At 48.8% G+C, this 27,130-nt stretch overlaps 3 protein-coding genes across 4 annotated transcripts; 2 read left to right on the plus strand and 1 right to left on the minus strand.

Annotated features, from left to right (window-relative positions):
• Positions 1-886: 886 nt before the first annotated feature.
• On the minus strand, positions 887-1,852 carry LOC123081711 (transcription factor MYB77-like). Its single transcript, XM_044504255.1, has one exon. It carries the CDS (start codon positions 1,706-1,708, stop codon positions 1,136-1,138), a length of 573 nt encoding a protein of 190 aa, XP_044360190.1. The 5' UTR covers positions 1,709-1,852; the 3' UTR covers positions 887-1,135.
• Positions 1,853-3,717: 1,865 nt separating this feature from the next.
• On the plus strand, positions 3,718-12,232 carry LOC123085004 (DNA repair protein UVH3). Of its 2 annotated transcripts, XM_044506556.1 has the most exons (14): positions 3,718-4,212; positions 4,969-5,165; positions 5,246-5,381; positions 5,528-5,605; positions 5,724-5,777; positions 6,016-6,200; positions 6,339-7,983; positions 8,119-8,313; positions 8,449-8,534; positions 9,193-9,466; positions 9,589-9,725; positions 9,956-10,040; positions 10,653-11,156; positions 11,395-12,232. In XM_044506556.1, exons 1-14 carry the CDS (start codon positions 3,874-3,876, stop codon positions 11,938-11,940), a joined length of 4,461 nt encoding a protein of 1,486 aa, XP_044362491.1. In that variant the 5' UTR covers positions 3,718-3,873; the 3' UTR covers positions 11,941-12,232. The 2 variants fall into 2 exon arrangements, with proteins under 2 accessions (XP_044362491.1, XP_044362492.1); XM_044506557.1 differs by lacking the exon at positions 3,718-4,212 and having other exon boundaries at positions 5,254-5,381.
• A 2,485-nt stretch (positions 12,233-14,717) lies between these two features.
• Positions 14,718-19,916, plus strand: LOC123085005 (membrane-associated progesterone-binding protein 4). Its single transcript, XM_044506558.1, has 8 exons — positions 14,718-15,064; positions 15,484-15,560; positions 15,752-15,823; positions 16,237-16,274; positions 17,443-17,486; positions 18,141-18,187; positions 18,458-18,632; positions 19,588-19,916. The coding sequence occupies exons 1-8, from the start codon at positions 14,975-14,977 to the stop codon at positions 19,756-19,758; spliced, it is 714 nt and encodes a 237-aa protein (XP_044362493.1). The 5' UTR covers positions 14,718-14,974; the 3' UTR covers positions 19,759-19,916.
• The last annotated feature ends 7,214 nt before the right edge of the window (positions 19,917-27,130 follow it).

Raw genomic sequence — 27,130 nt, forward strand, 5'->3', positions numbered from 1 at the left:
TGGAAGGACGTGATACACAATATTGACATTGACAACAGAAAATCAAAAAGACCAATTTACGAGATATAGCATGGGCATGCATGCTAAGAGTAGGGAAGAAGAAACACAAATGGAAGTGGTCGGCAGGGACTAGGGTGTCGACGGTTGTCATGAGGTGGTAAAACAATTAGCTTTGCGTTATTGCTCATAATAGACATATGTTTTAGTAGGGGAGACTTATATGAGATCTCACATTATTTTTTGAGATCGGTCCTAAAAATTCATATTTAGACATTTTTAAAAAATCTGAAATTATTTGACAACATCCATGTGGGGTATGTCTACAACTCCGACAAAAATGAGCTCAAATCTCGATGTACATTTAAAGATTCAAAAAAGAAAAATTTGTATGTGAATAGTGGCAACTTTGAGTGAATAGTACTTTGATACTATTCATATCTTATTCTGTCCTTATTGTTTCTATTAACGGTCGAATTAGGAGCTGAAACTTTTTGAGGTTGTACATCAAACATTGATGTGTGTCTACAAAAAATTTGAGAATGTTTGAACATATATATTCGTTTCAAAAAAATCAATCTCATTGATCTCACCTAATATGAGATCTCACACAAGTCTCCCCCTTTTTAGTTGATGCATCTAGATAAATATATTTTCACTCCGTAACAACGTGTAGTTATTGTATCAAGTCTCATGATAAAATGTGAATAATAAAATACGACAATGTAAAAATCTGGCATCAGATTTTTAACCATGACAAATTAAATATTTTTATGGCAAATTTAGTTGCCGAGAGGATGACAATTTCCTTTAGCAAGCAGAAATGACAGATCCTTGTCATGCTTAATTTTCTTTAGCAAGCAAGAAATAACAAATCTCAATTTTCATATCCTCGTGACAACTATTTTTGCCATAAAACATTCAATTTGCAATGGTTAAAGAAAACTGACGTAGATTTGTACGTAGCAAAATCCTATAGTATACAAATTAGAGCCCCAACTCTACATGTGCCTATATTGCATCTGTATTCTTCTTCTGCAACACGACGGCCAGCAAGATCGCAACACATGTGACTCAGAATTAATGGAATAACGATGCACTGATCGCCCCAAAGCTCTAACTTAAAAGGGCGCACAGATCAGAGGCTCAGACTCAGGTCCACGGCCGAGGCCTCGCCCAGCCCCGGCAACCCCAGCGTCAGGTCGGTGGTTACATCGCCCTCTGCCGCCGCAGCGGCCTCTGCCTCCTCTTCCAAGACCCCGGCCGTCATGGGGAACAGCTGGAGGCACACCCGGACGGCCTGGTCGTCTTCGGCGGCGGCGGCGTCGTCCTCCGTGGCGTGAGCGCCCAGCAGCTGCTTGCGCAGCGTGGAGTTCCACCGGTTCTTGACGGAGTTGTCGGAGCGTCCCGTGAGGTAGCGCGCGATGGTGGCCCACTTGTTGCCGAACTCGCGCTGCCTCCTGATGATCTCCTCGTCCTCCTCGGGCGTGAAGGGGCGGCTGTCCAGCTCCGGCGACAGATGCTGGCACCAGCGCAGCCGGCACGACTTGGAGGCTCGCCCGGGCAGCGCGAGCGCGATGGCGTCCCAGCTCTTCGCCCCGTGCTCGCGCACCCCACGCCGCAGCGCCTCGTCCTCCTCCGGCGTCCACGGCGTCTTCTTGCAGCCGTCTGCCCTGCCCACGTCGCCGCCGCCGCCCCCCTCTGCCGCCATCGATCGGTTTCCTCACGCGTGCCTGCGTACGCGCGGGGTTCGACCAATGGCCCCTGTACGTAGAAGTAGTGGGGGAGACGGCGCGGGTGGAGTCAGCCCAAGCTGGATTAGGTTTGGGTGTCATGAGGGTTGTACGGACTTCCTCCATGCTTCTTTTTTTTCTCTATATAAAAAAGTGAGGCAAGAGATTTGCATCATCTTATCATCATATAATTGGGAAATATAGAGTTTCCAAATAATTTATGAATAACCGGACGAAAAAATTTCACAACAGACCATGATAACATAAAGGCAGTGCAACACCGTCCGGGCACCGAAGCCAAAATATTGCATCGTCTCATAAATTAACAAGAAGTAGAGTTGTCTAATTAATTTAAGGAAAAGTGCCAAAACCGTTGCAACTATCCACAACAACTCAAGGCAAGACTGACTGACCTGGCTATCAACATGAAGGCACTGACCGTGGAGCAGAAAAGCACCGTTGAAGTTGCCTTTTGCCGTCATTGCTAACAATCCTCCGCGAGCCAGCATGAACCCCTTGTCAAAATAGTATCGGGACCCATGTCGGCCTATGTCAAACAGTCAACCACCCACGTCGACAGCCATACAACTCCGACTCTGCTGACGAGCATTGCATGAGAGAAGCAATGAGCCTGCATCGAGTAGACCCGGAACCGACCACTCATCTCGTGCCATCGTCACATTTGAGCGAGGCTCCTCCACTATAACTCCGACTTCATGAAGGCACAGTGTGACACGATGGTCCCTCGAACACACCAAATTAACCAGCTACCAAAACCCAACTGCAACCCCACTTCGCTCATTGCCATCATCGTTGCCAAAATAAGAGACCATGCCAAACTTATCTAGGGCCGCCACGTTGCATCCCTAGCAAGTAGCGATAGAACTCACAAACCACCGCGACACAAAGAGCACTGCCATCGTCCGTTTAGGAAGACTTAGAACAAAGTGTTTTTTCGGGAGCACCTAATCATGGGCCGCCCCCTAGAAGGCTCCCGCAGCGGGTGTTTTGGGTGGGTTGCGACTTGCGAGTGCGTCAAGTGGTGCCCCCAGCTACCGTCACATGTCGCGCATTGGGCGCACCCGCAGGAGTGCCGAGTGCACAATTTTGTTTTTTGTTTTTGTTTTTTGCGTGGTTTTTTTATGCCCAATGCGCGACATGTGATGGTACAGTTGTGCTTCCCATGTGAAAAGCACAATTGCACTTCTGTGCTTCCCCAAAATAAAGCACAAATGTGCTTAAGTGAAGCGCGGTTTTTTTGGTTTTTGGTTTTTTGTTCCTCATTTTTCTCTTGGCTTATGCTGTTTTCGGTTTTGGTTTTTTTCACCGTTTTTTATTTAATTTTTAATTTTTTGGTCTTTGTTTCTATCTTTTTTTAGGTTTCTGTTTGTTCTGCTCTTTGAGTCTTTCTTCTTTTTTTTTGGTTTCGGCATGAAGCACGGTAATGCTTTTCATGTGTAAGTCTGACTGTGATTTCACAAAATAATGAGCACATTTGTGCTTCCGGGTGAAGCACACCCCCTACGAATGCAAAAGTTAGTTTACTTGAGAGCACGTGTTAGTATAGTTTGTAGCCACAAGTTACTTGGGAGTATAGATTTGCTCGAAAAAATGTTAAACCTATCAGCATGACTTCTAGTTTCAAAGATCTCAATGTGAGAAACGCAATGATGAATATGATTCGTGATTTGGACGCGCGATTCGAGAGATAATTTTTCTAAAAAATCTCCATAAAAAAGAACAAACAAAATCATCGATGATTCCCGTGTGTGAAAGAAATTACACCCAAACTCTCTGGTTGCGATAAGTCACAAAACAACTCTCTGGTTGCGATGAGTGACGCATACACACGCGATGCGCCACTTATCATAACCAAAAATAATGGTAGTGACCTTTGTAAAGCGATGCTCAAATTGGGCCAACAGGGCCTGCACACTGCCGGCCCAAAGCGCAATAACGCAAACCGCCTTTGTCCTCTCTCCTTTACTCCTCGACGGCCTCCCACCCAGTTCCCGGCTCGCTCATGGCGAGGGCCTGACTTCCGCCTCCCTCTCGAGCTTCCCCATCGGCCTCCTGGGCGCCCCGCTGACCGCCGCGGCCGAGCCGTCGCCTGCTTCGTCCGCCGCCGCGGGGGGACCGGGGGATGGGCGTGCACGGGCTGTGGGGGCTGCTGGCCCCGGTGGGGCGGCGCGTGTCGGTGGAGACCCTGGCGGGGAAGCGGCTGGCGGTGGACGCCAGCATCTGGATGGTGCAGTTCATGCGGGCGATGCGGGACGACAAGGGCGACATGGTCCGCGACGCCCACATCCTCGGCTTCCTCCGCCGCATCTGCAAGCTCCTCTTCCTCCGGGCCCGCCCGGTCTTCGTCTTCGACGGCGCCACGCCGGCCCTCAAGCGCCGCACCCTCGCCGCCCGCCGCCGGAACCGCGACGCCGCGCAGGCCAAGGTCCGCAAGACCGCCGAGAAGCTCCTAATCTCCCATGTAAGTCACCTCCCCCCTCCCACTGTTTGATCACTCTGGTGAATGGGGAATGGGGATGCTACATTTAGATTGAAAATATGCATACGCTGTCTGTCCAATTATGCGGTACATGTACTCATTGCTTGCATAGTGGACACTATTTCGATCTTAATATCAAGAGAACCAGTACGCTCTGATCATGTGAACTTGAAGATGTTCCATTGCCTATAGGCTAAAATAAGACATTCAACTTTTTTATAGACATGGTTAACTTCGGTCATCTGATAATGGAATCCGGGTTTTACCCCGTTAGAAAAGAAACAATTTGTTATTTCAGCGTCTGCCGGGAGTTAAAGGGGTCGATTTATCTCACCAAATATTTTCCCTATATTACTTCCAAAACCAATCATATTATAAGAATATATGTAAAGCACTTGTCTTCAAAGTTTGCTCGGCATAGTGGGAATTATTTGGGCCAAACAGTTTATTGGTGAGGATAAATTGTACCTTGGAGGAAGAATCTAGTTTAACCCTTCTAGTTTCTCTTCCCAGATAATCTATCCATCATGAATGCACATTTTCTTCCTAAAATGCATGCCTTTTCTAACAATGCTTGCTTTCAAATGGCCATTCTGTTAGCAAATTGGAAATGACCCCTTTTACTAAAAAGGAAAATCTGTTAGCAAGGATATGACATCTTTTAGGTGTACCAGTCTTGTAAGTTTCTGAAGTAAGACAAGACCAATATATTGATGGTTTTGAACCTGTGGTTATCAGCTCAAGGCAAGTAGGCTTGAAGAATTGGCAGCTCAAATCAAAAGTGACAGGGCTAAGCATGATGCTAAGGGCAAGCAGGTTGGGAGCAGTAGAGGAGAAGAAACTGAGAAAACAGATGGAGATCAAAACCGAAATGACGATGGCGAGAACAGCAGGGGGGCAGCTGCACCAATCAACCAGGAAAAATTGGATGAACTGTGTGTGTCTTTCTGTAATTTTCACATGTTTTCTTGCTGGTTAAGGTCAGTAAGTTGATACTTTCATTGCATGTGTTAAGGCTGGCAGCGTCACTTGCTGCAGAGGACGAGGCAGGTTTGACTGGCAAAGGGGAACGAAATCCTGCAAGTGTCCCATCACAAGAAGGAACTGGCATTGACGAAGATGAGAACGACGATGATGAAGAGATGATATTTGTAAGTCATATCTAAGTCAATGAAGTCTCCATTTATTGGCTTTCTCCTTCTTCATGAAAGAGTTCTTTATATTTTCATGGGACAAGGATTGATTGTTTTATTTGTTAGTCTGTTTGAATATATTGAATTTTGTGATGCAATTGCAGCCTATTACAACTGGTGACATTGATCCTGCTGTGTTAGCTTCTCTCCCTCCATCAATGCAGCTAGATCTACTTGTTCAGGTAATGAGGCCAAACTGTGTTTTGTATGTTCGTCCTTTGCACTAACTTCAAGTGTATATTTATATGATCACAGACTAATGAGGAATATATCTTACTTCATCTTTTGTGTTTGCTTTAGATGAGGGAGAGGGTGATGGCTGAAAACAGGCAGAAGTACCAAAAAATAAAAAAGGTATCTTCATGGATAAATATATCATTAGTGTCGCACCGTTGCTAACTACAAATCTAGTGTACCGTAATTCTAGGATTTTTTATCTTCTTCAGTAAACTAATTATTTTGGGCAGCAATCAGTCCTTTCACTTTTACTAATAGGATTTTTGAGAACTCGTGTCAGTTTCAGTAACAATAAATCATAAATGAAAGGATCAGGTTTGCATATATGGTCTTACAATGCCTTGTCTCGTTTCAGGAGCCTGCAAAATTTTCAGAGCTTCAAATACAGTCCTATCTGAAAACGGTTGCTTTTCGTCGAGAGATAGAAGAAGTTCGGAAGGGTGCTGCAGGTAAGGATGTTGGGGGCATCCAGACATCGAAAATAGCATCGGAAGCTAACAGAGAGTTCATTTTCTCATCATCATTCACTGGTGATAAACAGTAAGTGATGTATTTATGTCTGTAAATGTGGGTACCACAGTTAGGGATTGCCCTTCTTAAAATTTTGAGTCTTCACGGATATTTGTCTGTGGTATTTCCGTGCTGCATTACTTATCTGATTATACTTGTCTGGATCAGGACATTGGCACAAAGAGGTGTAGAGGAGCAGATTGTTGATAGCGGTAAATCAAAAAGGGAAATTAGTTCTGCTATCTTCAAATCCAGTCCGTCAAGTAGTTCTAGATCAATTAAACCTCACAGCGGTGAGCCTTCAACGGGTTTTGGGCCTGATGTTGAGACATATCGTGATGAGAGAGGAAGGATGAGAGTAAGTAGGGTGAGAGGAATGGGAATTCGTATGACTCGTGATATTCAAAGGAATTTGGATTTTATCAAAGAGCATGAGCAGGCAAAAAGCATGGGACAGGCCAACATAGGCAAAGGATCAACTAACAATGAAGAACCACCAGATTTTCCAGAACATCTTTTTGAAAATGATGGGCTGCAAAGCTCTGTTGGTCTAGGTGAAGATTTTGGTGAAATTATTGGTGACAACCATCACACATCGTCACTTGTAGGAGGATCTGATGATATTTCTGAGAGTTCCTGCCATGAGAGCAAAGATACAATAGAGATATCTTTTGTGGATGATCAAATTGGAGTGAAGGACAACGACGACAAGCTATTTTTGCATTTAGTTTCTGGAACTTCATCCAAGTTATTTGCTGATGGTGATCGTTTGGCTAAAACTACAGAAGAATCTGACAACTCCGAGGGTATTTGGGAAGAAGGTGTCATAGAAGAACAAACACTTCCTATGAAGGTTGGTGAGAAGGATTATCAATCATCACCTCCTGATAACTGTTGTACTGACGATGAGGTGGAATGGGAGGAAGGTGTCTGTGATGTTCCTGAAGTTCCTTTTAGTAGTGAATACAATCAGTGTAAATTACCAAAAGGGGATATAGAAGAAGAGGCTCTCATACAGGAAGCAATAAGGAGAAGTTTAGAGGACTCCGAGAAGCAGGAATTTGAAAATGGAATCCCTGAAGATTTGGAAACATCTATTGAAGATAAATCTTTGCAATCTCATGATGTTCCCAAACCATCTGAAGCTCCTGCTACAACTTATTCCCACTCCGAAGCTTCTTTTGGTAAAGAAACAATCAAAGAAATGGGAATAAAAAACAGTTCTGGTGAGGTTGGTGTTATGCATGATCCTGAAGTGCTTGAAGCTGAAAGAAAAGAAAATGAAAAACAAGCTCAACTGGAGAGTAATGATGGACGAGCTGGTACAAACACAGATTATTCGCGGGGGTCTTCTCCAGTGTATAATGTATCCACAAGTACTCTTACTGCAAGGCCATCTTGCAGCCCAAAGGTTCAGGACAATGATGCAATCGTGTCCGCAACCAGCGTTCATGAGTGGCCTAAAGAGGAAGAGCAAAACACTTTGAATTCTCATAAATCAGAATGCAACACAAATGATCCTTATATTGGAGAAACCTCCATGGCGGCCCACAAGGAACCTTTGATGGATGAATTGGTAGCCAATGATGCCATACAAAAGGAAAATGTTATTCAGGAAGATATGAACATTACCACTTCTGAGATCAACAGTACACGATTAAATGAGAATTATGATAGCCATATTATATCAGAAAATAATCTGGAGAAGGAAATATCTTTTCTTAGACAAGAACAGGTAGATCTTGGAAATGAAAGGCGAAAACTTGAAAGCCATGCAGAGTCTCTCAGCAGTGAGATGTTTGCTGAGTGCCAGGTTTGTTGCAATCTACCTAACTCCTTTCAGTCAGCTAACAATTTTTGGGCGGAGCTTTATCTCTGAACTGAGGTCCAGTAAAATGATTTAGTTTAGTAGTGCAAAAGTATTAAACTACATCTTTGGGTGATACAGGAATTGCTCCAAATGTTCGGCTTGCCGTATATAATTGCACCAATGGAAGCTGAAGCTCAGTGTGCTTACATGGAAATCAACAACCTTGTTGATGGAGTTGTTACTGATGATTCAGATGTCTTCCTGTTTGGGGCAAGGAATGTTTATAAAAATATATTTGATGATAGGAAGTATGTGGAAACATACCTTATGAAGGTCTAATGGTCTATCCTCTTTCTACTCTCTATTTCCCCTTCAACTTTCGTTGCTTTTCCATCTACAGCTATAAGGGAAGTCTGCTTATCTGAAGCTGGATCATGCTTTTCAGTTATTATTGTATTTCTTTTTCAGGACATCGAGTCGGAGCTGGGACTAACAAGGGAACAGTTAATTCGTATGGCTCTGCTTCTGGGGAGTGACTACACTGAAGGAATTAGGTAATAGCTGGCAAGAATATATTACATTTTATTAATTTGCGAAAAACATTATGACATCATAACTTAGTGATTTGCATACTAACAATTTGCAAGCTATTGCATTTATAACAAACTATACAAAAACTAAATTTCCTCATTGAGTTGTTGCACTGTTCTTTCGTAGTAAGATCAGATCAAATTTTCTGTTCCAGAAATCGAATGCAAGTTCTATTTTGTAGGAAAGGGTTGTTGTTATTTTGTTTTGTATTATTAGTTCAATTTTGAAATCTTGTCTAATGAAATACACAAATTACAAGGCTTTGCTTGAAAGGTTTTTATTTTGGTTTGAAACATATGCAAAAATAAACTTATTTAGTGCTCCCTCCTATCCATATTACTTGTCGCTCAAACGGATGTATCTACCACTGAAGTACGTCTAGATACACCCATTTGAGCGACAAGTAATATGGATCGGAGGGACTTGCTATGATGAATAAGTTTTTTTTTTGCGGTTGATGAATAAGAAATTCTGTAGCAATCATTGTACTGAATCTCGCCGTCTTCAATTCTTTATATAACACTCACCGTCTTTTAGGTACACTAGCTATGATGCAACAACTTCTATCTATTCAATTTTTTTGTTTGATCCTGCTTATGCTTTTATATACTGTCCATGCAGTGGTATTGGCATTGTGAACGCTATTGAAGTTGTACATGCATTTCCTGAGGAAGATGGCCTCCAACAGTTCAGAGAATGGATTGAATCACCGGATCCAGCGATATTGGGGAAATTTGATGTCGAAACCAGTGGCAGCTCAAAGAGAAGGAAATCTGGTGGAAATGAATCGTGTGAAAAAGGAAATAGCCTGGAACCTGAATGTGTTGAAGGTTCTGATAATAACCAATCTTCTAATGAGACCCAACATATCAAGGAAGTATTTATGAGTAACCATGTAAGTATGTTCTAGTTACGGGATAACTGTTGAACTGATTCAGTTGCTTGGCGAATATTCCTTCTGTATTTGTTTATTATGAGTATTTCTTTTACACCTGCTGTTATTTCTGTATTTATCAGAGGAACGTGAGCAAGAACTGGCATATACCTTCCACTTTTCCTAGTGAGACAGTCATCAATGCATACATTTCTCCCCAAGTGGATGATTCAACAGAACGTTTTTCCTGGGGAAGACCAGACTTAAGCTTGCTACGCAAGTAAGTTGTCTTCAAGAGAACAAAACTTCCCTATGAATACATTCAAGTCTCTATTCCTTGTCAATCCCCCTCCCTCTCTTCACTCAATTTTATTTTTCAAACTTATGGAAGAATTCTCTCAAAAGTCACTGTCCTTGAAAAGACCGCAGTAGTAATGTAATGCAATTTCTCCTTTTTCTTTTAAATATCATCGGTGCAGTAACAGAAACTGTAATGTCGACTTTCTTTAGGTTATGTTGGGAAAGGTTTGGCTGGAACAAGGAGAAAGCTGACGAACTGCTGCTTCCTGTTTTGAAAGAGTATAATAAGCATGAGGTTTGTTGTCGGTCTCAAAGATATCATCAACTGCTGCTTCCTGTATTCTAGGATACTTTGGTGTTGGTTATGGGAGGTTTATGCCAAATTTTGATTTCATAACCTCTCCCTCCGTCCCAAAATAAGTGTCCCAACTTTGTACTAACTTTAGTACTCCCTCCGTCAAGAAATATAAGAGTGTTTAGATCACTAAAGTTAGTACAAAGTTGGGGCACTTATTTTGGGACAAATGGAGTATTTACTCTCTGATTTGGTCGTTCAGAAATATAATCCAAAATTTGGAACATATAGTATTAATATGTCAGAATTTCACCCCTTTGCGTGATTTCTGGATCTGCTGCTGGTTTGACCATATTGTGCAATACTACCATTAAACATCTGTCAGTTTAGAATGGAAGTCTGTGGGACTTTAGTGCCATTTGTCCTACATCATTTAGGGTATGATTTCTGCTTTTGAATACGCCAATAGTTGTGGACTAGTGGTCTTGGTGCGTGGGTTTTATTTTGCTGCAAGGACGATGATTTAACTGGGAAATTGATGGTGATCGAACAAACAATATTGGTTATGTGAAACAATTGCATAATGACGTGGAATGCTTTTCTTAAATGCAGACTCAGCTGCGCATGGAGGCATTTTATTCATTCAATGAGAGATTTGCAAAAATACGTAGCAAAAGGATTCAGAAAGCTATCAAGGGTATCACAGGGAAAACTTTCTCAGAAACGGATGAACTCAATGAGGATAGTCCCAGTACTAGTGATGCACCCAAGAAGAAAGAGGCAGGCCGCTCTAGCCGTGCTAAACCGAGAGGAAAAAGGAACACCGGTGCTGAACCTAGAAACATGGGAAGTCAAGAAGATGACAAAATTGGTGATCCTAATAGCTTTGCCGATGCGGATGCACTTGCGGAAGAACAGAGAAATGTCAGTAAGAAGAAGAACGCAAGCCCCTCAGGTCGTTCTAGAGGGAGAGGTCGAAAAAAGATGAATGTTCGACAAGAGACTACTAGAGATGAGGAAGATTTCGAAGTTCAAATGTCTAATTTGTCCGCAGATGAGGACTCGCATAAAAGGCACACCAACAAATACAAATCAGAAGGAATAACAGTACGTAAGGTAAGTTCCTCTCCTTTTACGTGCCTTTTTTATTGTTTGTGCTTATCTCACGGTTCTAGTCAAGTACTACTGTGTGGACCTGGAAAGTTCATCCATACATTACCTTAGCCCTGCCTGCAATCACAAATTTGTGCTTCATTGTGAACGGAATCATGTGTGAACCTTTGGATGGTTTTCTTGTGTTTGCACTTGAAATGAACCTTACTATATTTGGATGTTGCTGCTGTTGTTACTGCAGTCCAACCGGAAGAGGAAACAAGTAACGTACATGGAAGATGACCACGAAGCTGATGACAATACTGTCCCCTTGCATCAAGTCGATGAAGATGACCCTAGCCAAATTGGCACCGACATTGACACAGCTGGACGAGACACGCAATCCAATCTGCTCCATCAGGATACAAGTGAACTGAACAGCGACCAGATGCACATGGACCCAGGCACTGCCGAAGATCTGAATGAAGATCCCTTGGGCTTTGAGTTATATGATGACCAGACTGATTCTGCACCAAAAGAATACCTTTTCACTGGAGGCGGATTCTGTGCGGAGGAGGATGAACAAGATACAGCGGTTGATCGATCTGGCGGGGAAACAGTGGGTGGAACAAGTGACGCATGTGAGGATATCGCGGGGGTTTCTGACGGCGGTAAAAGTATAGGCTTGTCGACGCCGACTGAAGAGTGTGCAGAGGATACTAGTACGGACGCCCGGGGTGCATCTTCATCGAAGCGACACAATGCTGGCAGTGGTCTGCCCAAGATTGCCAAACGTAGGAGAAAATAACTGGCTTCCTCATAGTGCATCATGCCTGTCTGTCATTATAGGTTCGAGTTTATGTGTAGCCCACGTTTCGACATTTTGCTTGGCAACCCTGTAGTGCATCACTTGCTACTGCTTTGCTGTAGCTCTGTTCTCGTGCATAGTCTGAAATGCTGGTAAAATAACTGTATAGGACGAAGTTTTTGGTTGCTTCAGGTTACAACCATCGTAGCCAGGTCTATGATCTATGTATAATTATTATGCGGGCTGGTTAAGCATGGCTGGGAGGGAGGTCCTGGTGAAGTAAATTACTCTATGAGCTGCTCCGGGGGCAAGTTGGAGATGGTATTTGGCTGAGGCGCTTCATGCTGAAGCACTTGCTGCGCCACTTCTGTACCCGTCCGAGGGCTTGCAGTTTGATAGTTGAAACTGATTCTGAGATGTGTGAACCCGTTGAAGAACAGGGACGATCACTGCGCGGAGACCAGCAGGATTCATCCTTCGCGAGATTCAGATCTCAGTAAGAGCATCTCCAGCCGTTGGCTCCCCAGGGGGCGCCTAAAATCGCAGCCTGGGGGTGAGCCGGCGCAAAAATTGGGCCTGGGACGAGTTGGTCCCCAGCCACCGGCCCCAGGGCCGTCCCAGGCACGTTTAAAAATAAAATTTGTATAGCAAATTTCAGCACAGTTCGGTGATGTTCGGCTAAACATGATAAATTTCGGCAAACTTGGGCATATATTAGACATGTTTGCGGATTTTCATTACATAGCAAAATAGATAGCTAATCTAAAAAAACTGGCTGAACGCCGAGTAGTCGCCGTCGTCGTCGGACTTCTCCTTGACGTGGTTGTCCCTGGTGGACCCCTGACCGGCGTCGCCAACGCGGGGTGGTGGCGGCGGCGTGTCGTCGTCGTCGCTGTCGCAGATGACGACGGCTCCGCCTTCGTCGCGGCCGCGTCGACGCTCCGCGAAGCGGCGCACTGGCGCTCCTTCACCTTCTCCAGGCGCTCCTTCTCCATCGCTATGGAATCCCTGCGCGCCCATTCCAGGGCCGCGTCGTCGTCGTCGAGCTCCGTCTTCACCGGCGCGAGCCTCGGTTCCGTCTTCACCGGCGCAAGCCCCGGCTCCGTCTTTGGCTTGACGAAGCACGGAGGAGGAGCCGACGAGGAGGCGCGCCGGCCGCCCTCATTGATGACGATGCCGGCGCTGCGAGTGCGCCGCCGAGCGGCGTCTCCGCCGCGGGCTCGGCATTGACGCCGAGCAGGGCCGGAGTACCAGAGGAGTGTGAGGAAGATCGCGAGGAGGAAGAAGAGGAGGAGGACCCGAACCTCCTTGGCGCCTATGGCCCGGCGCGTCGGTGGTGCGCCGGGGCGGCCACCCTCGCCGGGTACGCCAACGGCGGGTCGTTGCCGCCCTCGAGGTACGTCAGCACGCCCTCGAGTGTGCGGCCGGGGACACCCCACCACAGGTGGCGCCCCTCGCTGTTCTTCTGGCCGCCGCCCACCGGCGCGTCGTTGGTGGACGCCAACCATTGTTGCTGGCGGCGCTCGAAGTACGCCGCTCAAGCCGCGTGGTTGTCGACGGCGTACTGGGGAAGGGAGAGTTGGGCGTCGGTGAGGGAGGCGCGTACGACCTCGACCTCCTCGGCGAAGTATTTGGGCTTGGCCACGACGTCGGGCAACAGGGGAACGGGCACTCCCCCGTCGCTGAGTCTCCACCCCATCGCTCTGGCGCGCATGTCCGGCGGCGCCGGGATGTTTGCCTGGAACAGGAGCCAGGACTCCTGTTCGCGCAGCGAATGGCGGCCGAAGACATTGGCCGCTGCCTCGTCTCCGGGGAAACGCTCTGCCATGGCGACGGGCTCGGGAGAGGTAGAGAGGGAGAGGGAGGGGCTGGGCGGCGGCGCTCGGGAGAGGTAGAGGGAGGGGCTGGGCGGCGGCGAGGGGCGGGGCTGATGTGGGCACATGCGAGTGAGGCCACCGGCTATATAGCCACGCCGCACCCGTGTGAACGCGTGCGAGGGAGGGGAGGCGTCGGCGTGCCGTCCCGTGACGCGCCGCCCGTGAGGAATCAATGGCAAGGCTGACCGGCGGCAGCCTTGCCATTGATTCCCCGCGGGAACGAGGCCGTTGGGGGAAGACGAGGCGCCGTGTCGCTGACGCGGCTGGCCCGCGGCTTTTTCGCGCCAAAACAGCTCGCCCTGGCACCCCCGGGCGCCCCCCAGCGCGCCGGGTTCGGCCTGGGTCCGTCGGCGCTATTTTCGGGCCAGGCCGGCGAAAATCGGGCTCTTGAGACGCGACTGGACCGTTTTTTCGACGCCGATGCGAGAAAATCGCCTGGGGAGGCCTTCCTCGAGACGCGGCTGGAGATGCTCTAAGGTTTTAGTTCCTTGGGAGCCTCCTTGATATCAAAATCTTGCAAACTTCAAACTTGTGTACTGTGGGTAGTGCAAAATAGTGTTGATCGGTGCTTGTACGAGCAAACTACTCCTTCTGTAAAGAAATATTAGAACGTTTAGATCACTAAAACCACGACAGATCCTGCGATATTTTTCATTCCAATTTCGAATTTTGTTGTTTCTGCTCACCATCGATGCTATACACACGATGAAACTCCAGCCGACGTGTGCACGATCCCATGTGGCAGCACAGCAGCGCACGTACATGCAGGAGGGAGTTGGTTTTTCTGTCCGCTGATGCATGCACACTGTGTATCGTTCGCAGATCGTGCAGTCCGTGTCGTGTGTGAAGCCATTTCGTTCTTTAGTCCCTTCACTTTGTTTCCAAAAAATATTTGGACGCCGTTTTCGTGGCTTTCTTCAGACACGACAGGCAGGTCGAGTGGTCCGTCAGAAATCTGCCCGTAGCGCTCCGCCCCGGCCCTGCCCCGCCGTCGCCGTCACGCCGCCGCCGTCCCACCACCGCTCACTCCCGAGACTCGGACGGTCTTCCATCCGCGCTCAAAGCCTTCCGAAGCGACGCCGTCGCGTCCCAAGGAGGAGCTCCACTTCGTGGCGGCGCTCCTGGTGCTGGTGGATCTCTCGGTCGGAGCCACGAGCATGGCGCTCGGCGCCCGCCTCCCCCTGGGCCTCGCGCTGCTCGCGGCCCTCATCGCCGTCCTCCTCCAGCTCTACCGCCTCAGGAAGCCGGTGCGTTCGTCTCCCCCAAAATCTCCCGCTTCCCAGAGTCTGAGGCAGAGCTCGCTTGTTTATCTACTCTGCGAAGCTGCTTTGCTGCTTGTGCAACTAATTCAGAAGCTAAATTGTAGACGAACGGCTTCTTTGTCGATTAGACGTATCAATCGGCTAAGGGATTTGATCTAGACGCTAGGCATCCGTGCTGTATCAGGGTTGCAGCTTATATGTGGTGGAAGGGATGGGATTCAGTGTAACTGTGTAGTGGACTTCTGATTGGAGCTTCCTCTACCTTTATCTTTGGATTTAAGAAACAAGAGGATTTAAGGGACGTGGCCATTTTCGAGCTATAACTTTCTGAAGTTTGGAGGTCGAAAAAGTTTCCTGAGGTTGTAACACCCTTTTTCTCTTCTCATATCTGCTGCAATGTGCAGAGGTTGTGGACGCTGGAGGAGTTGTCGATATACAACGGAACAGATGAAGGGTTGCCCATATTGCTTGGTATTTTGGGGTATTCATACTTCTTTCTCTGCCTATATTGCTTCGTATTTTAGTAGAAAAAGATGTTCAATCTGTTCACTGGTGAATGCTAATTTAAATAAACCTACCTATTGCTTCAGCTGTATGTATGGTGTATTCGCTTAGTTCCAGCTTCTTGGAGTATATGTGAGCTTATCTTGCTTCTTTTTATTTGTAATGCAGCTCGGTGTTTGATGTCACAAAAGGAAGGTCACATTATGGCCCTGGAGGAGGCTATCACCACTTTTCGGGCAGGTTGCCATTTTATACTTCTGCTGTGTTCCAAATTCTGTTGTCGTAAACAGAACATTTCAGTTTTGTAGTTTTACGTATTTCCATGCCATGTTTTGTTACCTCTATGCAAATCATGTACATACAATTTCAGAAATTTCCGCTTTAAACTTGAAGAGGTCCTACTTTCACGAGGTAACTGGATCCAGAAATGAACCTCAAAGCACTATTTGAATTTTGGGGGTCGAGCATTTTCCACTAGGAGTATTAGCAGTCTTAGCCCAGTTGATGGTAATTTAAACTTCGGGTGCTGGGGCAGGGGCAAACAGAGACATAGCCTAGTCTATGATCAATTTTAATTTTGACAAATTTCAGTAAGCTTCCCTCATTTTCCTTTATTGTTTTATTCTGATATTAAAACGGCATTTCCTTAACAGGGACGCATCACGAGCTTTTGTTTCTGGAAATTTTACAGGTAAGATCATTCATCGTATTGCTGGTTTGTTGCATTTGGTAAATATGTTTGGTGATCCTGAATTGATGCTGGCTGTACTGAGCTGCATTTTATCTTTCGGAGCCTCCTTGACCTTCATCAAATTTACACAATTGATTTTTACTGCAAGCATCATAGTATACAATATATTTGAATTGTTTTTGGTTAGTTTTAGCTAAAAATCAATAGTTCATCCAACTACATATGGGACAGGGGAAACAGCAGCAGAAAGCATACTATATAACTTATCGGTCATGATGATGGAGCAATATATCAGTGAAAGTACTTTGATATTAGGATCAAACTAGCAGTATTTCTCAAGGAACTGTGACGCTACATAGCTCGACTCTTTTTAAAATAGGTTTGTACTACTTGTTAACGTAACTCTATTGCTTGTCGTTTTAAAATATAACTGGTCTTTGGCAATTGTTAACAAATCTTCATGTTAAATCGAGCTGCATCATGATAGTCTGGACTCACCAAAATAAGTGTATAGATCTTAAATTTTTCCTCAAATTAAGATGAGAATTTCTAGCCTTGAGAGCGAAACCATGTTTTAATCGTATACTAGATATTATGTTTAGTTCTGCACTTCTGCATTAGCCCCATTGCTAAATCAAGGATTTTACATATGTATCGTCTCTTCAGAACTCATGCTTGGCTTAACTGTCTAGTACACCATTCTATCTCGACTACCTAGAAAGCTGCTCAAGGTGGTTAAATTTAGCTGACTTTTTAAATCAGGAGTGGCCTGCTGGGGACAAAAATGAGGAAAATAAGTCGCATGTCAGGTTAATGTATTTGCATCCTTGAGATATGACATTTGGATCCAAGCTGAGATAGAAGGGCTTGGATCAGTAGCTAATTAATCATAAAGTCAATAGGGAGGTTTGGTTGAAAATCAATACATAAGAGTACTGAATCAAGAAAAAATCATTAAATTATGTTAGTTGATTCAGCCTCTATATAGTGAAGAGAGGTGGCCGTGATATCGTTGCAGTCATAGATAACATGGAATTAACTTTTTAATATGTTTGAACTGTCACTGGCGGTAATTGTTGTGTACATCCATCAAAAATAAAAGAAAACCATCATAGTGACAAAGTTCATATGAACTGGCAATAGAATAACCACTTCTGTGCTTGAACAGGTGATGGGCTGACAGATTCTTTGCAGGGTTTATCTAGCATGGAGGTACAAGCATATCTTACCAATGATTTAATTGTATCCATAATGTCTGTACTGCTTACAACTTCTCTGTAGAGCTACTGAGCTAAGATTGTCAGAGTGATGTTTTTAGAGAACAACTACAGTCAAGCATGCACTACTAATTATTTATTCATAACATTTTTACAACTTCAATTTTATCCTTAGAGCTGGGTGATCAAAGATAAAGATGATTAGTATTAGTATAGTTAAGAAGTACTAGATGGTTAAGAATATTGACAACTTCAATTATAATGCGTACAATGGAGTTGTAGGCCTTTTGCTTCAAATTTCAATGTACCAGCTAGTCAGTTACTGAACCTGTTTCTTATGTTAATGTTATTAATAGTTGGATCTTCTTACTTGTCATTGCATGGAAGTAGCTCATAGGTGCTAATGTGTAGAAAATATGTATGTCAACGCTGAATTACTGAGTAAATAATGAAAAGGTCGGCAGCTCGCTACAATCTTAATCGTGTGTATATTTTATTGAGTAATACTGATGAAGGCCGGTAACTTGGTACACTGACTGAAGTACTGAACATAACAGACATTCTAACAAATATATTTATTTTATTTTAGAGGTGTTCCCTTCCTTGTTGCTGAATTGTTTAATGTTATATGGTTTTCACTTTCTTTCAGGTAAATAGCATTGTTGACTGGAGGAAATTTTACGTTGAGAGATACATGTGAGTTTTTTTCATTGCTGGTTGATCAAAGTTGCTTCTATTTTGTATTTTCGCGGGATGTGAATAACTCAAGAAGCTGATCTCTATTCTGTTCAATGTTTGAATGACTGTTTTTTTTTCTTCTAAAACCTGTTAGTCAAATTGTTTTGTTTATGTTAGTACATATATGCCTGTACAATGCGAAACATGTTAGTTTGTTGTGGATCATTTGATAAAAAGCTGACCTGGTATATGATGTATCCTTGGTAATATCCTAAATACATATTGCAGATTTGCTGGTAAAATTGTTGGACGCTACTACGACAGCGAGGGCAATCCTACAAAATATTTGAAGGGTGTGGAGATGAAGGCAAAAAGAGGTGCTCAGCTTCTTGAGAAGCAGAAGAGGGAGGAAGATAAAATACCCAGCTGTAATTCAAAATGGAGTGAGGCAGAGGGTGGAGAAGTAAGCAACCCATTCAACTGATTTCTATCGCTGCTGCTTTCAGTTTACTCAATCTTCTTTCTTAGATGGCTCGTGAATAATTTGGTTCTGACCGAAATTCATGGAATTTACATTATCTGGAGCATGCTTAGTGCAGCAGTTCTGCATGCAAACATATTGCACCTTGGTAGGGCAGTAGTGATTTAGGGCTTATTATGACTCTTGCGGGTAACCTTCCAGGCATCCATGTCGGGTCAGTTGCTTCTGGCATTTGCCACGAGTGACGGTTTTGTACTAACCCCATAGTTCGTAGTGTAACTACCATTTCTCGGCCTGACAATGGCCGAGTTTCAGCAAGCTGGCTCCAAAATGAGTCATGGAGTAATATATAGCAAATGAAATAGCACAAGAAACTACTTGTACTATTGATGAGAATGAGCAGTAACTTTGTGCAGCATGTTGGCACTGCTCACAAAACCCAGTGCATGTGGGGCTACTGTCCACTGAACTGTCTCCCGCATTTCTTCTCGTCCTTGCTTGGAGAGAGCCTTAGACCTACTGTAGCGACCATATCTTTGATGGGTGCTTGGCAGTGGGTATTCCAGGCACACTTGCTGAACCTAGTATGCCGGTGCTTCTCTGTAGACGTGGAACCTATGACTTGTGGCTTTCCCGGGGGGCCTGCTAGTGCTAGGCCCATAAATTCGATAGCAGTAGTACATGTAGATATAGAACATAAGAGCTTTGTCTTCCCTGGGGGCTTGCTAGGCCCATAAGCTCGTTGCGAGTATCATCGGTCGAATTTATTACTGGCTGAAGCATTTCCACACAGCACCAACGCAGAGTTGAACGGTTGTTTCCCCCGCAACAGAGTCTGAAATTCTGAAAGAAGCGGTTTTGTGCTAACATCACATTTGGTCAAGCGTTAACCTGATGATTTCTAGGGAAACCTTGACGTTTTATTAATGGTGTGCAGGTTTGGTGCGAGACAGGGTACCCGAGGTTAGTGAGGAGGCCGGGCGACATAGCTCTGACGGGGCAGGTGAGCCAGCGGTGCGCCTGTTTCCAGGAGCGGGAGCTCGGGCGGCCGGGGCTAGTGGTGTACCAAGGCTGTGATTACCACTCCACATCGTGCATAGTCAAGTAGTAGTAGGAGTAGAATCTACGCTTCTCTTTCTCCATGCATGCAGTTTTTTTTGTTTTTTTTTGCATCTGGCTTTTTTTTTACTCATTGCAAGACCAGTAATTCTACGGTAGAGCACAGTAAGCAGATCCAAAGGCACCAGCCACACACCATGATGATGATCTCTGTGGGTATCCGGTGCAATCGTGTTGCCACGACATGTTTGGCAGCACGAGTGCAACTTTGACGACGGGCTCGTTCGTAACTCTGAGTCTCTCGGTCGATTCGTCGCAGAAGAAGAAGAAAAACTCTGACCTGTTTCTCTAGTTTTTTGCGTCTGAGCCTGAGCCTTCCCCAACGCTATAGTACTTTGGTCTGCATGCATGCTAGGGCCTGCTCGGGCAAAGGAGCACTTCCTTTTTATGGGGCTTGGTCGATCAGCAACAAAACACAAGCAAGCCATACCATCTCTCGCTACGACGCCCGTGAGCTTTCGGATATGCTCGCTTGTCGATCTTTTTCCGTCCAAGAAGGAACATTTGTTTACCACACACACATACATACATATACTTACAGTTCTCCTGCACTGCACAGTGGGGCCATGCCATTACCACAGGCTGTCGTCGCCCCATTACTCCCGGTCCGCCGGCAGGCCCCACGCACCTCCCTCGTCCCTCTCGCCCGGACAGACATGGCCGAATTATTCACGGGGGAGGGAGGGAGGGAGGGGTTGTGCGTGTGGCACCTGCATCACTGCGCTGCGCTGCGCCTGCGGTGGCTGCACGGCACGCATCGCCTTTCTTTCTTCGAGCAGGGGCAAGGATGGCGGCCGGTGCATGCATGATGCGTCACACCGTATGGGTCCGTGGCAGGGCTTGCATTGCCCATGGCATCATGGCTGGTGGTACTGTGTCTCTCTCTCTCTACACACGGCGTCCGCCCCAGCCCCAGTAGTGGTGGCAGCCGCTGCGCTGCATGCACCTGCGAATCGAATCATTTCCTCTCCTCCCACCGTTTTGCCGTCCCCTCTCCTGCCCGGTCATACCGCACGAGGAGAAGAGGATGCGCCTCTTTGCAAAGGCCATGATGGCTGCGTCCTCGAGTGGCCTGGATGTGTGCGCGATGTGACCACTCTCCGGCTGCGCCCACTGCCCCTCCCTCCGGTGCCTACTTTCTTTTCAGTTCTTGATGAGATGGACATGTCTGTCTGCGTGGCGCAGTCGCACGTTAGATAGACGAGATTCCGGCGCCGTGAAAATGTCTTGAAATGCGGCGTGGGATCTCGAATATTCTCTAGCTTTGGCCGAGATACTGCTGGGATCTCGAATATGCGGCGTGTACGGTGTCTATGGTTTTTCTTTTTGTCAATTTGAGATTGCTTTTACCACGCTTGTCGCCTGGTTACGGTGTCTATGTTCACGCTCCTTCTTTCCTTGTTTTGGCCATGGAGAATGGAGAAAGAAAGTGAGATTAAAGATGGTGGTGGTCTGCTGTGCGACTGACACCGGCCGGGCGCTGCACTAGTCTCGTCTCTGCCGCCTGCATCGCATCGCATCGCATGATTCTCCCGTGGAAGCAAGGGAGGAAAGCATTCAATGCCCTCCCTCCCGTCAGGTTCAGGCCGTGGCGACGATGGGATCGGATCGGATCCTCCCTCGCCGTTCCACCGGCGCACTGTTGGCAGCTGTCCCTGCAGCCAGCAGGTCTCTCGCGTCCGAAAGGCGATGCGTGGATGGATTTGCCAAAAAGGATTTTTCGCTTAAAACCGACCGGTTTGTCATGGCGGTCTCTGAAGCAAAAATGAAAAAAACTTGAATGAATGATGACGCGTGGACGGCACGCGCGCGCGTTGTTGACAAGTCCGACGGATCCGGATCCCCACCCCCGCCGTAGGATCAGAACGTTGGGCGCATGATTGGTGTCTGTCTCCGGCATCCAACACGTAGTACTACTACTGTCTACTGCACGACGAGCTAGCTAATGATGGTCGTCACATCCCACGACCACGACCACGACCCCGCGAACCCGTCGGGTGGAGCAAAAGAAAGGAAAATACGTGCCACCACCAAGGATCGAGACGAGGAGGAAGAAGTACGTGGTGGAGTGGAGCTGGGCCACGACGGAAATGGTGGGTGTTGGGCATTGGGTTCTCCCACTCTCTGCTCCTCTGCATGCGTGCTGCTGGGTGGAGGCAGAAATAAAACGAACCACACCAAAGTACGGGCACACCCATGGCCATGGCCGGCCTTGGGTGTATACCGTGTCTGTGTGTGTAGCTGCTGCTCTCGAGTCCACCTACGTACGGGAAAAGGGGAAAAGGCAGGGCGTGTTGTATGCGCTGCCTGCCAGCCAAGGAAGAGAGAGGGAGAGACGAACAAGGGAAGAAGAGAGAGAGAGGGGGGGAAAGAGTGTGTGTAGTGTAGTGTAGGATGTGCTTGGTGAAGCGCAACATCATGATGGGTTGTCGCGGTAGAAGCGAGCACGGCACGCCTCAAAAGAACCATCTATCTATCATCACCGTAGACCGGGCCGGACGCCACGCAGTAAATGTACTTACCACTCTACCATCGCATGCCATCCATCCATGCAGCGACCCATCTTTTCTTACCTCTCCTACGACCACGACTCTACTCCTCCCATTTATTATTGACCTAAATCCTACACGCCTTCCCTCGTATACTAGTACGTACTCCTACAGCTACTACTACTACTCATCGTATAGTAATGTCTAAGGCCAACGCCACCGCGCGACCCCAAACGGACGTCCGTTATGTCCAGTTTTTGTCCCTTTGGGTAGGGATTTAGGGTCGTGTCCGGGTCTGTCCTGGGATGCTGTGGCCGTGCGCCCAGCGCGCGGACACATCCCGGCCGCATCCTGTCCGCATATTATTTCTTTGCAAGTCCTTAACTTTATTTCATCATTCATTTTTGGTACATGAAAAATACATCATCACATTTTGACTAGCAAAGCAAGACCAAAGAAAACAAGAACCACAAGAATACATTTTAGAAGATACCCAACTTTCATAACTGCTCCCTTGAGTTGGGTTAGGGCCTTCTCAATGCACTCGTTGTTGATCTGTGGAGGAGGAGGCTCAATCTGGCATCCTCCTTTCTTCTTCAAGCCAGAAGTCGATGTTGCTTCCTCCTCACACCTAGTCTCGTGTCTAGCCTCTAATCTAGCAACAAGTGCACTTGTCTCATTTACAGCCTCTATGCTAGCTAAAAGTGCACAAACATGTACTATGTACTCTTCTTCCCAATACCAAAACTTGCATCCATTCTACACAACAAAATTTGAAGTTAGCATAACTAGATAAATCTAGAGCACAAACCGAAGCTAAAAAAAGCGCATACCCCATCGTTTAAGCACTTGATGAACACCCATTCGGGATGTTCCGGCGTTGTAGACACGCGGCGCACGACCATCCTTGGGCAGTGGTCGCACTTAATGAGTGGCAACGGTGCGCCGGCGAGCTTTTGGGCAAGCACCGAGCCCGGCCGACCGCCATTCGTGTATCTGCCGGGGGACCACCGACGGTGCAGATCCGAGCGGCTAGAGGAGGAGCCACTGCCTGCATGTGGCCTTGCGGCCCTGCCAGGGCCTTCCGGCGAGGTGCCCGGCCAGTCCATGGCACGGCCCGGCCTCCCACAGCCGGCCGAGCTCAAGACTGACCGGATCCGCCCCAAAACCGGCCGGCGGGTGCGCAAACCAGGTGGCCGTGGTCGCGTCCGAGCCCGGCGCCGAGGGGAAGGGGTTGGGCGAGCTCGCGTCCGAACTGCACGGCTGCAATGGCAGCGGCGGCGGCGGCGGCAACGGGAAGAGTGGGGAAGAGTGAAGGGGGTGCGGCCGGAGGAAGGGAGGGGGCGGATAGAAAAAGGCATGTCTTGTGCCACCGACGGGCGGGCCAGGGGAGGACACGCGCGGACGATCCGCGTGGTGTCCGTTTCACCCCAAAAACGACGCAAGTTCGGGTCGGGAAATGGATCGAAAGCGGACACAAAGCGGACAAAAGTCCGTTTGCTCCCGCGCGCTGGGCTGCTTTTTTTGTCCCTTTTATTCCAAACGGACGGGGCGGACAGGATAGGGAATTGGCCTAATGCTAGAGGACGATGAGTACTGCATGCTAGCTGCTGTACGTACTAGTACTGCACTTTCCTTTGGTGTAGACCAGCAAGGGAAGCCGACCGTGCATGCGTGATGGGCTAGCTAGCCAGACCAAGACGCGTGATGCCGATGCGCGATGGGTGTGAGTGTGTGTGAGTGACAGCGCGCGCCCGGGCGGTCGACATGAGTTAGGCGCAAGGGCTGCGACGTTTTGCTCTAGAAAGGCGGCCGTCTACTCGTCTAAGCAAGGGCTAATAATAATGCGCGAGACCCCCGTAACGTCCAATTCATCCTCCTCCTAGCCCTAAACACAACCAGAAACGCCAAGGACGACAGGGCCATCCATGATTCCAGAGCGGCTCTCGTACAGCCGCGCCACGACATGCACGTCCGCGTCGGCAGAGTCCGTCCCTCTCCGCGTTCCGCTCCTTGCACCGCGGGGCTGTGTGAACTAAACATAAACAGGAGCATGATTTGATCTGATTTGATTCCGCAGCCGCACTCGTGGTGGTACAGCAGCGCTACGGCATTTATGTCCACACCAGACACCGTGCCGGCAGAATCCTTGCACCACATCCATACCTACTCCTGCGCCATCGCCGTGCGAGGCTTGTGCACGCACCCGCGCACGCTAGCGCCTCTGGCGTCCGTCCGTCCTTCTCATCCATCAAATCGTGTTCCACGGCGGAAACGGTTTTCCGTCGCTGGGCCGGTGATCGATCATCCGTACCGCAGATGGGTCCGGTGAGAAACGCAGCCGCGCCAGCAGATCATGCGTGCACGGGGGCGGCGGCAGGCTTTGCGCCGCTCACCGTGGCGCGCGACGCCGGCGCACGCCGTGGCATCCCAAAGCGAAGCAAAAGCAAAAGCGGCCGTCCAAACCAAACCTCGATCGATCTCCCGTCCGCTTTTGCAAGATTAAAAACGAGGAGCTCCTTGGCCAGGGGGGGTGGGCGCGTGGGCGACGGATCGAAAAGGCGGGCGGGCTTTATCGATCGGACGCGCACGGCGCACACGGCGATCGGGGGGATGATTAGTCACGTCCGGCCCCGGTTTTGTGCGATCCGGGAGGGACCGGGCCGGATTAATTAATTAAACCCTCCCTCCCTGGAAAAAGGGTCAGCTTTAAGGTGAGTGGTGGCAGCCAGCCAGCTTCCCCTTTTCTCCTGCGCCCATGTCCGTGCCGTGCGTGCGAACCCTAGGTGCTCTACTAGTACATGCTGCCGCTGGTTGGTTAATGCTGTGGTTAATGTGCTCTACTAGTACAACGCCATCAGGGCATCTCCAGCCGCGCTCCTAAGAAGGCCTTCCCAGGCGATTTTTTCGCGCCGGCGTAAAAAAAACGACCCAGTCATGCTCCCAGGAGTCCGATTTTCGCCGGCCTGGGCCAAAAACAGCGCCGGCGGACCCAGGCCGAACCCGGCGCGCTGGGGGACGCCCGGGGGCGCCGGGGCGAACTGTTTTGGCGCGAAACAGCCGCGGTCCCGCCGCGTCAGCGACACGGCGCCTCGCCTTCCCCAAACAGCCTCGGTTTCCGCGGGGAATCAATGGCAAGGCTGCCGCCGGTCAGCCTTGCCATTGATTCCTCATGGGCAGCGCGTCACGGGACGACGTGCCGACGCCTCCCCTCCCTCGCACGCATACACACGGGTGCTGCGCGGCTATATAGCCGGTGGCCTGCACTCGCCTGTGCCCACACCAGCCCGCCCCTCGCCGTCGCCCAGCTCCTCCCTCTCCCTACCTCTCCCGAGCGCCGCCGCCCAGCCCCTCTCTTTCTATCTCTCTACCTCTCCCGAGCCCGTCGCCATGGCGGAACGCTACCCCGGAGACGAGGCGGCGGCCAACGACTTCGGCCGCCGTTCGCTCCGCGAACAGGAGTCCTGGCTCCTGTTCCAGGCGAACATCCCGGCGCCGCCGGACATGCGCGCCGGGCCGACGGGGTGGAGGCTCAGCGCCGGGGGAGTGCCCATTCCCCCGTTGCCCGACGCCGTGGCGAAGCCGAAGTACTTCATCGAGGAAATCGAGGTCGTGCGCGTCTCCCTCACCGACGCCCAACTCTCCCTCCCCCAGTACGCCGCCGATAACCACGCGGCTTGGGCGGCGTATTTCGAGCGCCGCCAGCAGCAGCGCTTGGCGTCCACCAACGGCACGCCGGTGGTCGGCGACCGGCAGAACAACGAGGGGCGCCACCTGTGGTGGGGCGTCCCCGGCCGCACACTCGAGGGCGTGCTGACGTACCTCGAGGGCGGCAACGACCCGCCGTTGGCGTACCCGGCGAGGGCGGCCGCCCCGGTGCAGCACCGACGCGCCGGGCCATGGGCGCCAAGGAGGTTCGGGTCCTCCTCCTCTTCTTCCTCCTCCCGATCTTCATCGCACTCCTCCGCCACTCCGGCCCTGCTCGGCGTCAAGGCAGCGCCGACATCGTCATCAACGAGGGCGACCGGCGCGCCTACTCGTCGGCTCCTCCTCCGCGCTTTGTCAAGCCAAAGACGGAGTCGGGGCTCGCGCCGGTGAAGAAGGAGCCGGCCGCGCCGGTGACGACGGAGCTCGACGACGACGACGTGGCCCTGGAATGGGCGCGCAGGGACTCCATAGCGATGGAGAAGGAGCGCCTGGAGAAGGCGAAGGAGCGCCAGCGCGCCGCCCTGCTTCGCTTCGCGGAGCGTTGACGTGGCCGCGACGAAGGCGGAGTCGTCGTCATCTGCGACAGCGACGACGACGACGACGACGACAATGCGCCGCCACCAGTCCGCCATGGCGACGCCGGGGAGGGGTCCAGCATGGGCGTCCGCGTCAAGGAGGAGAAGGCCAACGACGACGATGGCGGCGACGGCGGCGACTTCATCCAGTTTTTCCTTTAGATTAGTTTATGTATATGTGCTATATAATGAAAATCCGCAAATTTTGCCGAAATGTGCCGAAATTTATTGTGTTTGACCGAAATTTATCGTGTTTGGCCGAATTTTATCGTGTTTAAGCCGAACTTCTCCGAACTCCTTTTATTTTAAAACATGCCTGGAGGCGGCCCTGGGGCCGGCGGCTGGGGACCAACTCACCCCCAGACCTAATTTTTGCACCGGCTCACCCCAGGCGGCGATTTTAGGCGCCCCCTGGAAGGCCAACGGCTGGAGATGCCCTCATCCCTAGCAACGAAGCTGCAGTCTCCGGCGTTTTGACCGTGTTAGGTTTGCCTTTTCGCAAACATTTTGTGTCTCGGCATGCGGCCGAAAAAAGAAGTCTCAACACAACATATACTACTCTCTTTGTTCACTTTTATAAAACGTTTTA

Source organism: Triticum aestivum, chromosome 4A (assembly GCF_018294505.1).
Source record: "Triticum aestivum cultivar Chinese Spring chromosome 4A, IWGSC CS RefSeq v2.1, whole genome shotgun sequence".
Taxonomy (NCBI): Eukaryota; Viridiplantae; Streptophyta; class Magnoliopsida; order Poales; family Poaceae; genus Triticum; species Triticum aestivum.

Coding starts and splice junctions, on each gene's coding strand:
- LOC123081711 (XM_044504255.1), bottom strand. CDS start 1,708: ATGGCGGCAGAGGGGGGCGGCGGCGGCGACGTGGGCAGGGCAGACGGC.
- LOC123085005 (XM_044506558.1), top strand. CDS start 14,975: ATGGCGCTCGGCGCCCGCCTCCCCCTGGGCCTCGCGCTGCTCGCGGCC. Junction 15,824..16,236: donor TATCACCACTTTTCGGGCAG/GTTGCCATTTTA, acceptor TTTCCTTAACAG/GGACGCATCACGAGCTTTTG. Junction 18,188..18,457: donor TTTTACGTTGAGAGATACAT/GTGAGTTTTTTT, acceptor TACATATTGCAG/ATTTGCTGGTAAAATTGTTG.
- LOC123085004 (XM_044506556.1), top strand. CDS start 3,874: ATGGGCGTGCACGGGCTGTGGGGGCTGCTGGCCCCGGTGGGGCGGCGC. Junction 5,778..6,015: donor AGTACCAAAAAATAAAAAAG/GTATCTTCATGG, acceptor GTCTCGTTTCAG/GAGCCTGCAAAATTTTCAGA. Junction 8,535..9,192: donor GACTACACTGAAGGAATTAG/GTAATAGCTGGC, acceptor CTGTCCATGCAG/TGGTATTGGCATTGTGAACG.